Source organism: Manacus candei, unplaced genomic scaffold (genome assembly GCF_025592945.1).
Source record: "Manacus candei isolate 608988 ecotype Guabito, Panama unplaced genomic scaffold, ASM2559294v1 h1tg000028l, whole genome shotgun sequence".
In the NCBI taxonomy this organism is placed as follows: Eukaryota; Metazoa; Chordata; class Aves; order Passeriformes; family Pipridae; genus Manacus; species Manacus candei.
In genome coordinates this window covers 8,831,093-8,848,957 of record NW_026138076.1, presented here as the reverse complement: position 1 = coordinate 8,848,957, position 17,865 = coordinate 8,831,093, and the positions used below count along the sequence as shown (strand labels likewise).

The following is a 17,865-nucleotide window of genomic DNA, read 5'->3' as shown; positions in this document are numbered from 1 at the left end:
TCTGTATTTCAATTTCTCATCCAGCCTAATAAGTATTATTTGGTTGAAGTATATCTTTCAGAAAGACATCCAGACTTACCTGAAGACATAAAGTGATGGAGAATTCACCACTTCTCTTAGTTAATTAATGGAGATGATTAGCTGATGAAAGACGAATTTATGCCCTGGTTCAGTTGTGCCTGGGGAATTTATTGCCGATGGTTGATGTGAAAAAGCATTGGCTATATTTCTGAAAGAGCAGTAATGTGGTAACTGGGTTTGGTAAATACTTGCGTTTTAATAGCCTCAGGTCCAGATGACAGACTAGAATTCCTAGTATATGGTAGTTATATTTCTGGAGATACAAAGCAGAAACCATCATGGCTGGTAAGTTGCACCTAGAATATTTTTATATCATCAGAGAAATAGGTAGACATCAGAGAATCTTGTTTTGAGCATGAGCCTGTAAAAAGCTATGACTCTAACCCAAGAATGCTTAGCCTTATGGTATTAATAGGTACTACATCACATGGAGTGTGATGCATTAGGTGTCTTCTCTGATATTCCAGCCACAGGTAAAGGAACTCTTGTTTATCACTTTATATGCTATTAAATCTATTTTCATGATGACCTTTGTGCTTTAGGATCAAGCTACTGGTTATATGTATGAGTATTACTCTGATAGTTCTTGATTATAGTTTCCATTGCTTTTGTTTGAGTGCTTATTTTAAGAATGACTCTAGTATTTTTTTTAAACTTTGCAGAGTACAGATGCCAATTCAAATGTGAGGAAAAGAACGAATGCCACAGTACAGTCCGAAGCTGACGGTGGGAGTCGAATTGACACAAGGCACAGCTCCATCCAGCCTCCCTCTGTAGTTCAGGGGTCTTCTGACATTACACCCCGCTCCTTTTCTGCATCAAGTCCAAACCCCTTCACACGCATCAATGCATCAGAGACATTATCTTCTGCAAGAGCTACCCCTCCGGCTCCTCCTTCTACCCCAATTTTAACTGGATTTGTATCCCAGCATGCCACAGCTGGTTCCCCTTCCATTCAGCACTTGCTTGGATCTAGACTGGAGCAGATTCAGACCACAACACCTAATACATTAGGAGCATCTGCAAAGCCATCTGCTGTCACACCACCTGCTCCCCCCGCCTCTCACTCTGGCACGAGTAAGATAGACAAATATGCACGCATTTTATTTCCTGTTACCTTTGGAGCATTTAACATGGTCTACTGGGTGGTGTATCTATCCAAGGATACCATGGAAAAATCAGAAAGTCTAATGTAGTTTTGCTGCTATGTAGTAGTTCCTAAATTATACTCACATTTGATGCATAGTTTCTTCTTTTGAAACTATTTAAAAAGGTCAGTAATTCTTATTTATAAAAGCTGTGTGCTACTTTCCCATTGTAAAGGCTGGAACTGTTGGGGATAATTAGTTAACTCTTACCAGAGTAATGGGTAACAGTAATGGGTCTTCCTCCCTTCAGCTAGCAATGACCATCACTCCTTCAGACAAACTACTCTGGATGTACAGAACTTGTCTTTGGGAGGAACGTGCACTGAAAAAATCAGAGGCAGAGGTGCACAGCTGTGCAGTGGAACACATCTGACTGCTAGGTATATGCACGTTGGCTATTACAAATCCCTGAGGCACCCAGCACTGCTGTCTGAACACAGCATTGCATTCTCTGAGTGCGAGGTCCATGTCCTGAATATTTTGACAGTGCTTGCTAGAAAAGGACTGTCCCTGCTAGATTAAAATTGGCAGAACAAGGGGAAGAAAATGAGAAGTGGAAAAAGAAAAGAGAGTCCAGCCTGGGAAAGTGCAACTCTGGGAAAGTTATGCAAAGGAGTTGTAGAGCTCCGTATATTTTTACTAAGCGTTATTTTGCATTGTAACTCACTCCAAAATAATAATTGAACCTTGTAAAATCTGAAATCTGATGTAATTCTCAAAATTGGATTTTCTAGTTTGGTAAGGTGATCTTAACTGTTTGATTCTTCTTTGACCTTGCTGACCAGCCTGAGTGGATTTATTCCTAAATTACATCCATTGTAGTAGATGAGGACCAGATCCGCAATGTTCAACTTTTTATTTGAATTCTTTGTTTTTTCCTTGGATGTTTTGGGGTTTGGTTTTTTTCTTTCCTTCTTTCCCCACCCGCCCCAGATTTTTGAGTTACATTCTTGATTGCCTTTGAACACATGTTCCGCCCCTACTTTATGTAATGTTTGTGTCAAGTTAAATTTTCAACATAGTTTTAAAAGTGTTCAAAATGAAACAAAAAAAAAAAAAAGTCCTGTGCTTTGATGAGTGCAGCTATGGCATGTCACTGTGTGAATGAAAGACACTCTTTTTGTGAAGGACTGCTGTGACATAAATAAGAAAATAAAGTTTCTAGGTAGAGCCCAGGGAAAATTTATGATCCATTTGTTTATTTTAAACGATGGCATTGATCAGCACTTTTCTTAGCATCTCAATATGCAATATGCAAGCTGGTGACTTTATTAAAAAATCAAATAGTTAAATCTGATAGAAGTCTTGATCATAAATGTTGTTTTCACTGGAACGGGTGGAAGATACACTGTTAATACATATAAATATGTTTGTACAGATCCATCTGGCTAGGCAAATGGTTAGTGTTTCTGTGCAGATGACAGGTGAAAATCAGAGGCCAAATTCTCAGTTGTGATCTGGCTGTGTCTTTAAAGGGTCTGGACTAAACCTTAGCTTCGGTTGATTGGGATAGAAAGATTGGTAGCCTGTGGTCAAAATCATATGCTGCAGGGCAGATCAGGTGAGTGTTGAGTGGTTCTGTGCCCAGACAGTGATCAAAGGACTGGTGGAGACCACAAGCAGGTGGGCTAATTGAGAGCATTCTGAGACTGCCCTAAGACTATGCTGGGAGAAGAGTCAGAATAAAAAGAACCCATAGTGCTGAAACTATGGCTGTACCCCTGTCTGTGTATTAAACTGACTGTGATTCTGGCTCTCCAAGCCTTTTAGCCATCTCATGACTGAGAATCTGACCTTTAACTTGTGGGACCTGGGAGGTGGCAAGACTGCTCTTTCATGCATAACATTGGACTGTAGATGATAGAATGCAGAGGATGTGGGAGTGTCTTACATGACTTTAATGTAGTGATGATATAAACAATTGCCTTAGTCTTTTTTTACTTAAGGGATGCTCTCAAAAGGCCAGATATAGTCCTTTTTTTTTTTGTCTTTCACATCTAGAAGATGTCTGAGATTACAGCACTCCTTGAAAATCATTACATGCAACATACCACAGAATTGGAAATGAAGCACCCATGCAAGATGTCTAACTGCAGTAATTTGTATCTTTGGATGTATTGCTAGTTGCTGTAGATGCTTCCTCTCTGATAAGGTCACATTGTTACAGATTGTAAGAATAGATGATAATATGCAAGAGATTGATTATTTATTTTGTTAAATCAGAAGAAACAAAGCTAATCCTCTGGCAATTATTAATTATAATTACACAAATGATAAAATATTTCTAGCATGAAGAACGATGACTTTCTGTGTGGAGAACCCAGTGTGTGCAGCAGAAGTTACCGAAGTTACTCTTGGCTTTCCTCTGTGATGAAAACCAAGAATGTTTTTTCTCAGGCAGAGCTTTAAACAATTCATTAGAAACAGCTCTTTCTTCCTTTCACCCATCCTGATATACTGATTTATAATCAGCTTTTTCTAGTGCATTGTTCAGTGGGATCAGCACTGGTTGAGGCTAAGATTGATGTAAATGTGTTACTTGAATTCACTTGTAGTTTCATTTTAAAGACTAATAAGGAGAAAAAAGGATTGCAAAAATTAATAGATTACAAATATTTATTTCTCTGCTTCTATTTTGGAAGAAATTTTTAAGGATACCGCAAAAAAAATTATCTATTTTAAATCTGACAGTGTGTTTTTGAAGTACCCTACAACACTTCCATGCCTACATCGAAAATGAGACACATTAAAAAAAATCATCGTGAGTATAGGACTCATCTCTTCAACTGTACAACATTTTTATGTTGCAGCATATAAAGAAATTACCATAATTACGTTTCCAAAGTACACGTGGACAATGTAAATAGAAATTTATTGTTAACAGTGGTTCTTCCTTATATTTAATCTTCTTGTAGAGTGATCAGAAACAGTATAGAGCCTGTAGTATACTCACTGATGCTGTAACTCAGAAGCACAAAAAAAAAAAAAGTGGGAATATGCTAAATATAGCGGCCCAAATGTTCAAAACGGCTAACTAAAATCCTAAGGGAAAACATTGCAGGTGTCATTTCAGTGACCAAATGGCTTATTATAGCTGAGTTTGAGTGAGATGAACTCTACAGGAACTATTTTTTGTTGTTGTTATTTTTTTTCCTATTGGCTTTGTTGAACGATCTTTTTTTTGAGAGTACCATAGTGATTTAAACCTAACCAGACACTTGGGGTAAGTTATATCTGTCAACAGGAAAGAAAACTGGATAGAAAACCAAAACCCTTACCAGGGAGTGGGGATGCATTTCCACTGACTGCAGTTTCCTCGGAGACATTGTTACCAGCAGCAAAACTCTCACAGATTGCAGTAGTGCAGCCCTGACCACTAATGCAGTCGTTTGAGAAAAACAGTTAAAAACGTGGTTCATGAAGGTTACCTTCATAGAAACTGAAGTGTGTTTTGTAGTCAACTGTGAGCCCTCTATTAACAGGTTTCACTGCAGTTGTGACAATAATGAAGCTGAGCAAAGTGGTAAACCTAGACCCCTCCGTCTATGGTGACCTGAGCTCTTAGAGCTCACCAGCAGTACTGGAGTCTGTTTTTCCTCCTACAAAGTGGACTCATCTCCACCAAATAGATGTTGGTGATGCATTTCTTCTCCCAGGTGTCTTTTAAGAGGGGAAAAAGTAAACTGTAAACTTTGTAAACAGTTTAGTCATCCACTTTACATTACCCTGTGATCAGACAAGTAGACCATATAATAATTGAATGAAAGAAGTTAATAATAAGGAATGTGAATAGAGCTTTTCTGTTTACAGGGACTAAAAGTTTATTGATTATGGGGTGTTCAAGTATAGCCTTTGGCCTGTCATCATTCAGGATGGACCTTGCAAAAAAACAAGAAAAGCCAAGTAACTGTATTTAATAGGATTTAACCAGTATTTCTACAGAAAATTGAATGAACTCAGCTTTTTGATATGCACAGAATTCCATCTTCTTCCACTGTCTTGTGTACCTCCTATACGTCATTTGGCCACAGTGTACCTTAAGCTGTGGTATATTGTCTGTGTGCCATGTGACAATGTCAGGGGATGCAGTGTATTTATCCAGTTTATCCAAAGCCTAGTGCTCCCATATTCCTTGTGCTATTGGAAGTGGAGAGAAGGCCTGAATGGAAGAAATGACCACACTGCTTTGTAAGAGGCACGTGTTGGCCACCTGGGACATCTTCCCGTGGATACTACGGGAGATTTCCTAGGAGAATCTTTCTCAGCGTACTATAGCACACTGTCCCTCTGAATACCAAAAATTTCCAAGAGGTCTGTTTGGAAAGCAGAGTAGATCATGGACTTTGCACACTGGACTCCAGAACTTTTGCTTGACCCAAAAGATTAAGGAGGAAAGAAATTTGGGTGAGTTTTTTCTTGTCTTCCTGAAACCTGCCAATAGGGCTTGACCACACTGAAATAGAAAGGGGTTTTGTGACTGGAACTGTTATGAATTGCAATAGAGACAGCTGAAAAAAAATTACCCTTGGTTTTATTTAATCCTAATATTGAATAACAGGTTAGGAAAATGGCAGCTGTGTTGAGAAGCCCAGGTGTAATATAATAGCTACTGATGATATTAATAAAGCCAAGGATAATCAAAATTGTAGAAATCTTACAGAACTGCAGAGCTATGTGGCAGTAAGTTTATGGCAGTTCAGTGCTAAGTGGGGAGAATAGGAGGCGCTTCCCTTTGTAGTCTGGCAGGAGTAAAGCAATACAGCTTCTCCATTTATATTTGGAGGAAAAAAACTCTATAAACAAAATTGCATACTCAGTGAAAAGCCACAGGGTAAAAAATTATGGAGGTCAGTATTAACCACCAATCACAAACCCCAGAAAACTAGGAAAAAAAATTCAGGAAAAAATTGAAATTAATTTAAAGTTAAATGACAATAGCATCTTTTTTTTTCCTATTTTTTTTTTCCAAGAGCTTATATTTCTTTCACTGAGGGATTCCAAAGTATGTTTATATTGTTGTAAGGACCTATACTGGTATTCACTGACACCAATATGTGTTTTTCATTTACTTCAATCCACTTTAAACAGGAAGTTTAAAAAGGAAAAATGTACCATTTTGAAAGAGTCTGATATGCATTAATTTGTGCAGTTTTCATTTGTAGAATCAAGATATAGCTACTTTGGAGAATGCTAGTGTGGTTAATAGTTTCACCATGTTCTGAGTAAATCAGACTTCAAAAGTAGGTTTTTGCAACATCCAAGGAAGTGAGAGTAGTGGGAAGTATAGAACACCCTGTAGAGATCTCTCTTTGCTAATATTATGTATTGTTTTCTTGAGGGAATGAAAAATGCAGTTAATGTAAAATTGATAGAATTTGTAAACATACTTTGTTTTCACATGAATTAAATAATGCAGTAGGTTTTTATTTCAGAACTGAATAGCATTGTATTCTAGTCTCTAACTTATTGCATCTACAAGTATCTCTTACATTTTCTTATGCTTTTTGTATTATTCCACTATAAAGGATTTTAAAGCAAGCCATTGCAGCTCGCTACATTTTTTGGTTGTAATTCTATTTTCATTTTCATGGAGAGGAACTGAGAACATGATGGCTTCTTCAAAATAAAAATAACAGCAGCAAAAATAAAAAGCCTTGGAGATTCCCTTTTTTAGAAAACCATCCAAACTCCCATCAATTATTGAATGCTCTTCTTAAATAATAGCATAGTTTTGGCATTAAAAATACTAATGCTGTTGCAGCAGCCTTGATACATATATACATGTATCCATAGAAATAATTCCCTAAATTGTAAGGAGGCAAACTCAAATGCACTTACTAATAGTCTTGTTTTGAAAGAGTATCCTTCTGGATGGAAAACACTATGTCAGGTAGGTGTTTTTTTTTTTTTTTTGTTCATACATCTATTTTCAAGAAAAGTATCTGTAGGAAAAGTATAGTACTATTGAATTAATCTTCAACTAGCACAGAGATCTGGGTTATTTCATGCTGGTGGTCTTTCTGTTGTTGATCTCCTTCAACATTTGCTTAGTGTTTTTTGTGAATGCTGTATCCAAGTTCCTGTTAATTGACATAGTGATCTTTGGATGATCTAATGGCATGAAGATACACTTAAGGAAATAATCATTATTTGTGAATGCATTTTCGTCCTTGGAAGAATGTTAACTGGGTGTTGGTAGAAGAAGCAGGTGACAGTATGAAGCACTCAGCTGGACTTCTGAGCTTGATGCATTGCATAATTTAGTTGATTACTGCTTTGTCTTGCCTCATCATCCTGTGTTGGTGGCTCGTCTCCATGGTGAGTAAAACTGCTATGAGGACAGAAGACTCAGAAGTAAAGAACACGTTTCTTTAAAGTTATTTCAAAATACGAGATAGTTAACCTTTTTACTAACAGTAACTTCACAGTATGCTTTGTATTTGCAAGTTTTAAAATCTGCTTCTCTGTTAGAGTGTACTAGGTTGTCAAATGAATAAGAAGATACTTGTCATAAATACACGATTCTGTATGTATATGTATTTCATTTTTTATTTATTTCTGGCAACATTCTCTATCACCAGAGCAGTGGTGGAGGTTTGAGGCATTTCAGATAAACAGAGTTCTCAAGCAGTTACACAAAAATATTTGTTTCATAGATACATGCCTTTGCAAATCAATACCAGCGGTGCTTTCATGGTGGAAATTAATCCACTTGTGAAAAATCCTGGCCTTGAGTACTTAACCTGTATTTGAAAGGCTGATGAAGTATATTGGGCATGGCAGGACTCAGGGCATGTTTTATTCTAAGAGGCTTCTGGGTTGGAGCCAGATTATGTCCTGCTGTGCTCTGAAGCAGTCTGCACTAGAGAGACTATAAGCAGAATCCATGTTTTTTTGTGGCTCTTTTTTAAGACTCCACTGTAAAACTATATTACTGCTGAATGTACTGCTCTCATCTTCTTCCTTATTGTCTTGCTTGTGTGGGGAGAAGTATTTCAGTGCTTGTGGTGAGCAGGCTGAAATAACTTGTCTAGCTAAAACCCAAGTTTGTCTTGTTGACTTTTGGCTGGTTAATAGCAGTGGAATGTGTATGATCTGGCTCCCTGTCTTAGTGCTGATACAAAGGAGGGGTGAGAAGGCTGGATTGATGCTTTGAGCTGGATTAAAGCTGGTGTGAAACCACAGTCTGAGGATTCTCATCCTACCTCCACTGGCATTAAAACAAAGGCAGTCTCAGGCTTTTTCAAACCTCTGGTACCCCCTGTGGTCATTTTTCCTCCACAAAGGTGATTTTTTGAATTATATCTATGACAAAAAGTGGAGAAAAAAAGTAGAAGCAGGCCAGAGTTTACGAAAGAGCCAAAATCAGTGAAGTTATTTGAAGAGAGAGAAAAGAAAGAGAAGGGAAAACATGAGTATGGATGAAAAATGTTGTTTCTTGCTACCAAGCAGTTATTTTAAGATATGTCCTATTAGAGGTACTAGAACTGCATCTGGCAGGAAACAGGCTAGAAATAATTATTTTTTAATTATAAGTATAATGAGAAAGTAATAAAGAAAAGTGTCTAATGTCTTGTTATAAACATTTGTGTTTCATTGAAGCTGTTTTCAAAAAATGGTATTTTTATTATCAGCCAGGAAGAATTAGGAGACAGAATGGTAGGGGAAAAAGATTGAGTTTTATTAAGTATAACTGTTTCCCTTGTTTTAGAACATTTCTCAACCAAAAATGTAAACAGTAACATTTTTTTAATCTTTCTGGAACTGTATATATTTAATCTTCAGTAATGAAGCACTTTAGAATGTTTAGCATTTAACTTGCCTTATGTTTAAGAGACTAAATATCATTGCTGTCTCTGATTTAATTCAGTTATTAGAGGGGATGGTGGGAAGTAAAAGCTTTCATTACAGTAACAGCCATTTTTTTGAAGTGTCATGCCTTCCTCCTAAATCTGAAGACTTCATTCCTGTACCTGAATTCATGGGAGCTGTTTAGTGCTGAGCATTTCTGATAATCCAGTCAGTGCTACAGCTTGTGGAGTGCAGCTGCATTTAAATTTGGCATGTCTGAAAATGTATGTCCACAACCTTGGCACTTGCACAGTGTGGATCCCATGAAAGGCAAAGATGTGCTTGTAACCCACCATATGGGTCTGTGAGAGCTGTTACGCTGCTCATGTGGGAGAAGATAGAATCTGTGGTCATAAACAAAGGATAAGGACAGTGAGACTGCCTCTTTTAGAGACTGTGCAGATCTTATATTGAATTAAGGCTCTTATGAAAATGCCCCCTAAACTCTTTTCCAAGTAGGCAGCTTAGGAACAAGCTGAGTGCAATGTGGAATTCAACTCCAACTGCCAATCGTGCATAAGGATCAGCACAGTTAATCTGTCCTAAGGTTTCTGATGCTGTGGCTAGAAGACTGGAAAGATGTGAGGTAGCAACTGCTGCCAGCTGGAAGACATTCATGTTGCTGTGCATCCAAGCTGTACTGTATGGCATCAGGGTCTTTGGCATACTGGGGGTGGGATGGAAAATGCTTTTCTGGAGTACAGAATAGGGCAGAATGAAAACTCTTCCTTTGGCTCAGCACTGCTCATATTCACTGTAACAGCACTGAACATTTAAAAGGAGGACTAAGGTGTATTGCAGTCTTCTCTTCTCCTCACATGTCTGTTAAATGTTCTGATGTGGAATGTGGTGGGAGTGACAAGTACATGTCTGGTAATGAAACAGAACATCTTTAGTAGTGCTGCCTGGTAGTACCCACAACCTTATGCCAGCAGCCTGTGGCCCTTCCCAGAAGCAGAACTGCATCACTGATTTTATTTTTTTTTTTTTTTTTGGTGTGTGTGGGCCCCTACCACCTCTCCTGTAGCTTAAACGTTGGAAAAAGGTGTTTTCTCTTTTCTCTTTATTTTTTAAAGAGGCTTTCTCACCTGCACACATGGAAATCACAAGCTCCATTGCAAACTTTAGGAAGGTAGCAAACTCTTCTAAGCCAACTTCAGGAGTCTCTCTATGCTTATATTAAAAAGATAAATTTTGTTTTCAAATTAATTTGGAGAATATTTGGTTAAAACTTTATAAATTTTAAATATAAAAATATTTTCTCTCTACTGAAAGTGTGAATTTTATTTGTAGCCATTTCACTTAGGAAGATAAGGCACAATGAATGTGTGTGGGTTTTCTCTTAAGCTAGTTAATATATATCATGGTGGAAAAGATGCTTAGCTGTGTGATATTCAGTAGCCATTTCATAAGTACATGGGTGGTATTTTTTTTTATTTTGGAGAGTGTGAAGATGATACATAAACAGAAGGTGAGAAAACTCTGTAGAGAGATTTTAAAAGGCTACTTCTCACTTTCTCTCTGGATATCATATGCATAAGTATAGTGAAATCAGGTAAGAAAAAATATGTGAATAAAAGAAAAGACCTTTTTTGATCTTCACACTGTCGGCTAGTCTTACTAAGTATGGAAGTTTACAGCTTCTCTGTATGCTTCCAAGTTTTCTCTCTGCTGTGCCATGGGGGAAGTGCAGAAGGTCATGCCTTTTCAAATAAGATCTAGGAATTTTTAGGTTCAGTTAATCAGTCCAATCAGGAGGACACTCAGTGCTGGCCTTGCTGAGTTGGGAACGTGGTTTTGTAGATCTAAATTTTGTCTTGATGGAGCAATGTGTTCAGCAGGAGAAGGTATCCCAGTTCTGGGTCAGAACAGTTGAGGCATTTTGCTGAGGTAAAATGTGAGAGTTGAATTAGGCTTATGGGCTGCTCATTAGCTATTTAAGACCCCCCAAATTTATAATCTAAACCCACGGTTTGGCATGTTCTGGTACTTTTGCGCTGCTTTGATTTGTTCCAGATCTGTCTCTGACTTTGCTCCCTTGCCTTGTGGCTGAGGTGGGGAGCAGCAGTTTCAAGGATGGCATGGGGTTCACATGCCTTCCCTTCAGCCATGAGCTCTCTCTGCATCACATCTCCATCACCAGGGGGGACGGCAGAGTCTGAGCAGGGAGAGGATGTGCACCCACGCCACTGACAGATAAACTCTGGCAGTCAAGCAACAAGGCACAGAGTGGGTAGAGTTGGAGTCCTGAAGTAGTAGTGTTTAAGGATTGTTTTCTGGATTTCAAGATCCTGTGCTAGTGCAGTGGCATAAACCACTTTGGTTGCTTGAAATACAGATCAGTTGTAGAGCACACAAAGGATTTTCTGGTTTCTAAATTTTCTGACTGAGTGATAGGACTGCCAGCCTGCTCATGCTGTGTGCTGCTGTGGCAAGGACCATCAGACTTGAGTGTTTGTGAAGAGTGTTTCATCACTAGCAAACATACAGAACAGCGACAGTGTACTAAAAGGCTGTCTGCAGACAGTATTTAGTTGCTGGTAATAAGTAAATAAGCCCTGCTAGTGGTCACCTTGGGTTCCTTTTTTCTCCTCCTCACTTTACCTATCATCCTTGCACTCTGCCAGTTCTGATATTCCAAATTGCTGAGGCAACTTTGTGAGCTGTTAAAATTGGTCTATCTAATGAATGATGTGAAGTACCCTTTTGCTCTCAGCTCACAGTTGAGAGACAGGCTGGGAGATATCAACTAATTCAAAATTTTAAGACCTGTACCAACTGAGGAACGAAAAAAAAGAAAAAAGGGGAATTTCTGTGTGAGGTGTAGCAGCTGCTATATCTGTGTGTCATTTTTAAGATGGAAAGAAGTAAAAAAATCAAGAATACAGTATTCACAGATATTTTAATTTACTATAAGCTTTTCCTGAGAAGCCCTGTCCACCGTGACCAAAGCATTTGGGTTTAGGCTTAGACATTGTGAGGAAGACTCCCAGTGAAAAATATGAAGCTTTTGGAAGTATTTTTATTTTCCTGTAAAAGTAGTGGCATGCAGAAAATCTACACTAAAGCAAGCATAGTAGAAATACTTCTTTAACACCCTCTATAGAAAAGTCCTAAATCCCCTAACTTCTCTGTCAATAATGTAACTACTTCTGCAATATGTAACTGTCCTAGATGCATGTTGCAAGAGTTTCTGTGCCATGTCAGATTCTGTTTATCCCTTTGTATTGGCTCATACATGCAGAAAAAGGAAATCAAGGCAAGGGAAGTCTTGAGGTTGAATTCTTTTACACCATTCCTGGTGCACATTTTAGTTGCATGGAAAAAACATGGCTGGAAGGATTGGAAGAATCAGAGGTTAACTAAATTATTTGAATGCATATGTTCAATGCTGGTCACCTGACTATACTAACAAACTTAAAAGGTGGTTTGATAGCTGTCAACTTGTTTTGCTATTGTGCAGCTTAACTGTTACCTTCCTGTATTATGAACATCTATGTATTTGGAAAATAAATCCATCTTGCAAGAAAGATTGTGCAAAAAATTGTTCCTATTATACTCCAATGTATATTGCTAATGTCAAATAAAATACAATTGTGAGAGTTCTTAAACAGTTGTCTTTCTAATTGTGACCTGAAGCAGGAAGAGGAAGGAATATAGTAAACTTCTTTGGCATAGATTCTCCTGTAGTTATTGCTGGAACACTGATGTTCACTAAATGATTCAATCAACCTGATGCTTTATATTTGAACAGATAAAGGGATGGGTTTCATTAGCAATATGATGAATGTTAATCTGTAGTATTATTTATTAAGATGGCACATGAGTCTACTGATGTATCTTTGTCAAGATGTCTCACTATGTTAACAAGCTAAAAGCTAAATTAATTACCTTACGTCTTTCACGGCATCAGAAACAAATAATACACAGATTAGCAGTGCCCACTTTATTATCTAATTTATTTATTTCTAATTCCTTTGAGGTAATCTAAGAGCACTTACTCCTTGCCTTACCTGCCAACAGGCCAGTTGTCAGCTGCTCTAATTCTTTACATGACCTAAAGTGATTTTCTAATATTGTGTGCTTGGGCCTGGTAAAGTTTCTGTGCATTAGAAGACATAGACTTGTAAAAACTGTGTTTCAGCGAGGATGAAATATAACTTGCAACAAATATGCACAGAGAGACATGCGGAGAAATTATTTTAGTATGCACACTGGCCCATGCAAGGCAGGGAGTGGGGCATCCTAATTTTCTTTGCTAAGTGTGGCCAGGACCATCAAATCTTTTTTGCAGGCGAGCTGAAAGCTGTCAGAAATGCTGCAAAGTGCTGTAATTGCTGCTTGCTTCAGGGACAGATGTTGATGCCAAGAAATCTGCTGTGTTTGACAACCACAGCTAGATCTGGGAGACTACAGCCCTTTCTCCTGTCTTCTGTGGCTGTCATTTTTAAGCCAGATGCATGAATTAGTCATACATGCTGCTGCTGCCACTTAATGTTATATGGCATGATGTTAGCTACCCCACATCCTACATTTTACTCATGTCACTTGCATTGACTAGATGGGGAATTCTGCTGTTAGGTTATAACGGAGGCCTGTTGAACATCCAAGGAAAGTTGCTGGGGTCAGGTTTTATGATTTAGAACTATGGCTGCTGGTGGTGTAAGAGGAGGCTTAAAACAATTAGGAACTTTGCTCTGGGCTAGTGCAAAACACCTCCTAAATTCATTTTTCATTCCTCTTCGTATACTGGGTATGATTAGTGCTCCTTGAGAGCACTAAATCTCTTACTGGTAATTAGGACCATGAGACTTCTGTTGTATGTGTATCTTCAGTCTGAGTTTAAGAGAATCGAGCCTGTGTTTTCTGTCCGAATGGTCTCACTGTAGGCTTGTGAAAAATCTGTGATTGAGTTGGGAATAGGTGCCCTCAATTCACATTAAAATGTTCTATTTTTGTGTGTAATGTTTAGTACTTCTAAGAAAAAAACCAGCTGAGGAGGTCTTGTTGGGGAAATCAGGTTCTGGCTTTTTGTCTACCACTGCCTTCTCCCCTTTTCCTCCCTCCTTTCTGCAGGGCTCAGTCTCACATGCATAGAGCTGGGATGCTCTTTTGGAATGGTTCTGGAGAAGACAGAGTTAAGTATGCCTTTATTTGAACAAAAATCTTGGTCACAAATGCTGAATGTCGTTGTTCATCTACTGATCAGCCTTTGACCTGGTATGTATGAAAGTTAAAACCTGCTCAGCCTGTTAGATGGTCTGAGATGGTAAGACCAAAATTGTCTAGGAAACAAACTAGATGACAGCTCCAGGTATAAGTGAAGAAACACCTGGGAAAAGGCTGGATGTAGCCCGTGTGACTTCATAGCTTATGCAATTGTTAGGTCAGGATGGGCAGCCAGCGCAGGCATAGAGAGATGGGAAGTTGTATTGACTTCAGCACAGGTGAGTGAGGCTGGACGAGAAATTCAAAAGACAAGGTGAAGGGTAATCCCAGTGTAAGTGCAGGAAGGAACTGGTCACAACCTGATGCTATTAGGTCAGAGAAAATGAAGGCGTGAGTTGATGTGATTAAGCCAGCAGGACTTAAGAGAAATTATAGATCAAAGGCTTGTTTTTTCAGATTTGTTGGAAAGTGATGCTGGAGGGTAGTTGTTAAGAAGAGTAGAGGACTTACCTGTATTGCTGAACTGGCTTTAATGCTGATGAAAGCCTTTGGATGGGAATTATGTACCAACCTTGAGGGATAGTATTAAAGGAATCTTTCTGGAAACCTAGCAGGTTCTGGCTGTTGGGACAAGTTGCCAAAGACATTCTAGGGTGGATTATGTGTCCAGATGTACTTGCTGGCATTTATTGTAATTTTGGATATGTTTCCTATGTGAATTTTTTTTTGTTGTGTTCTTTGGAGATTTTTACTTCCTCAACTGAGAAAATTTCATTTCAAAGTAGAGGAAATTCATTAAAAATGCATTGAAGTGTTTTCTTTTTCAGATGACAAGAAGCTGAATAAAGAGCTACTCTGAAGTGGTGTTCACAGCATGGGAGAGCCTGCCAAAACAACACAAACAACTTGGGGCTCCCCAGTGTTGTATCTACTCTTTCTGTTTTTTAGATTTTTTTAACTGATCGCAGACTGAGGAATTCTTCTTATTTGCCCATAAAAGACCTTGAAAGACTTCTACCCATTTTACAACACGTTCCCAGTTGACATAACTGTATGTGCAACGTGAAGTCACCATAGCCAGTGGGCCGTTATAGCAAAGGAGAAGCCCTCTGGGGCCCCTCGAAGCATGCTGTAAGGTGTTTTGTTTCAGGAGTCTGTCCAGGATCTGGAGCTGGCAAAAGTGGCTGATTCAGTTGGTGGTTCAGGAGATAATTTCATACATGTTTTTCACAGTGTTTCTGGATCCCTTGTTTGAGGAACCTATACACCCAGGAAGCCTTAGCACCAGGTAATGTATAGACAGGTGTTAGAATGCCTACAAATTTGGCCCTGAAGGGAATAGGACTCAGCTGAAGAGGCCCAAGCATTATGTGGGTTTATGGACACAGATCTAGTGATAGGAGGACTATTTTTCCCCAGGGACACTACATCCTTTGAGCTCCATCCTAGCTTTGTGACTATATCAACACCACTATAACTAGGTGTTATAATGTGTTCATATGGGGCACAAAGAAAGACTTTACAAGGGTAGAGGTGTCCAGTCAGAAGTTAAATGGGCCTGATTATTTACACAAGTCTGAGACTGTCTGAATGATTTTTGCTAGTGGAATATAGCAGCCTCTTTTTTTGCCATGCAATTGACTTTGATTCCTTTATTTATTCTCCTTAATAACAGTCTTTGCTTTTATGGAAATGAATAACATCTGTCAGTTCAGGCTGAAAGCTGTGCTTGTGTTTTTTTTCTGAATTTTCAGCTCCTCCAAACAGCATTGCATCTGTGTTGTGTGATTGATAGTGAGCTATAAAGCACAGCAGTGCTTTGAAGGCAACATATGTAGGCTTGGCCTTGTATGTTGACAGCTGAAGGTCAAGAAGGTGGGATGCCTTAGGAATGCAGAAGCAGCCCCCTACCAGATTCCCTGGCTATCACAGGGAAAGAGATATTGGAGGTGTGTTTTCCATGCTGTCCATGTGGCTCCAAATCTCTCTCAGCAGCAATACTATCTGAGAGTTGGCACAACTGGCATTACCCTAAAGCCCCTTTTTAGTAGCCCCTTTTTACTTCAGCATATAAGATTGCAATAAATACCACTTCTGAAAAGCAAGTATGATAAATTTTATCCCTGAATATGTGAAAAGATTATAACTGTTTGTGATGTAGCAACATAAAGAGAGAAATTGTTAAGTCTACTCCAATTCTCTAAATGGAAGCCTCTCTTTCTATGATATTAAGAGCCTGGGATCTTGTCAGCATATTGGGTTTTGATAATTTTCACATCCACCTAGTTTAGCTAAGAAGTCAAAGTTGATGCTTCTGAATATATTTAGTTATCAAACTTGTGACCACTTATGTATCACAGTATCTGCCAGACCTTTCTCAATCAGTTCTTATATAATACATGTTTTATCTTGCCTTTATTTCTGTAAGTTGTTGTGAATGAGCTGCATTCTAAAATATGAGCAATTAGGCTTCTCTGGGACATAAATAAAATCACATGAACATAAATGGCCATCAGCTTGCTATTGCAAGTGGTGATGGGGAGAAAAGTTGGTTTGGTATATTCTGAAATTTGTTCAAAATACATGTGTTTGTATGCCAAGAAAGGTTTGGAAAGAGCTAGTTTCTAATGGATTGTTTGGTTCTCTGTCCAAGGCATCTGTGGGCAAAGCTTGATAAGTAGGTGCACCTGACAAATAGGTGCATCAAAATCTACATATGAAAACTTTTGTTCATGTGCTGTATGTGCCTTTCAAGTATTTAGCCACTGAACGATCTCTCTATTGGAATGCAAAAACAGTGGATATAAATGCTACCTGTAAGGGAGAAATATGCTGTTGTCAGGGGGAAAAATACAGAAGGTATGCTTGGAAATATGAGACCTGCAGAGTGTGCTGAAAAAAAAATGCATTTAGCAGCAACTTACCCAGAGTTTTTAGTCTGGAGGTAACAAATATCTCACTGTAAACCTGACTGAAGCCCAAAGAAGTGGTTGAGAAAAGATTAGGATATGCTGTCTTCTCAGTGTTTTCCTTTGAGACACCTCTGGATAGTTCCTCTCTAATTCTAATCTCTGAAATCCCTTTCTGAGACACTCTGACTCTCTGATAAAAATAGGATAAGGAGCCAGGAATCCCACAGGAGGAAAATCAAGAACCTCTGCTCTGAAGATCTGGATTGCAAATCCTCGGTGAAGTGCTGGTCATCACAACTTTTTAGGTGCTGGTTCCTCTCACTGAAATCCAACATCCAAATCTGTAGGAGAATGTGAACCTCAACCCAAGCAGATGCTTCATCATGCTGATACCATTGCAAAGGCCTTTTTTCCTACATTTTTTTTCTAGGAGTGGGGAAGAAGAGAGAAGGGCAGGTGACAGGGAAATTTGACAGTGTGGATGGAGGGAAAGACAACTGTATTCTCAGGTAATCTTGGCATATTTTGAACAATATAAACAAATTGTTTGTTTTCTAAGGTACTTTAAGATCTTGGGCTTACTGTTTTTATGTCTTTTTCTTGAACAAATATGCTGTGGAATGCAAGTCTTGCAAAAATGTCTAGATTTGGCCATGTAGAAACTTCTACTGAACTCCAAATTAGATCCTTGGTTAGGTATCCAG

The 17,865-nt window shown here is 38.6% G+C and overlaps 1 protein-coding gene across 14 annotated transcripts in view; it reads left to right on the top strand.

Moving 5' to 3' along the window:
- Window positions 1-17,865, top strand: part of GABRA4 (gamma-aminobutyric acid type A receptor subunit alpha4) — a 119,484-nt gene that overhangs the window by 35,410 nt on the left and 66,209 nt on the right. For 7 of the 14 annotated variants that reach the window (XM_051790019.1, XM_051790010.1, XM_051790015.1 and 4 more), the window contains one exon: window positions 744-12,691. In XM_051790019.1, the coding sequence (XP_051645979.1) occupies window positions 744-1,277 (534 nt within the window). In that variant the 3' untranslated portion in view covers window positions 1,278-12,691. Of the gene's footprint in view, window positions 1-743; window positions 12,692-17,591; window positions 17,671-17,865 lie in introns of those variants that run through there. The other 7 variants (XM_051790011.1, XM_051790014.1, XM_051790013.1 and 4 more) reach the window with 4 other exon arrangements.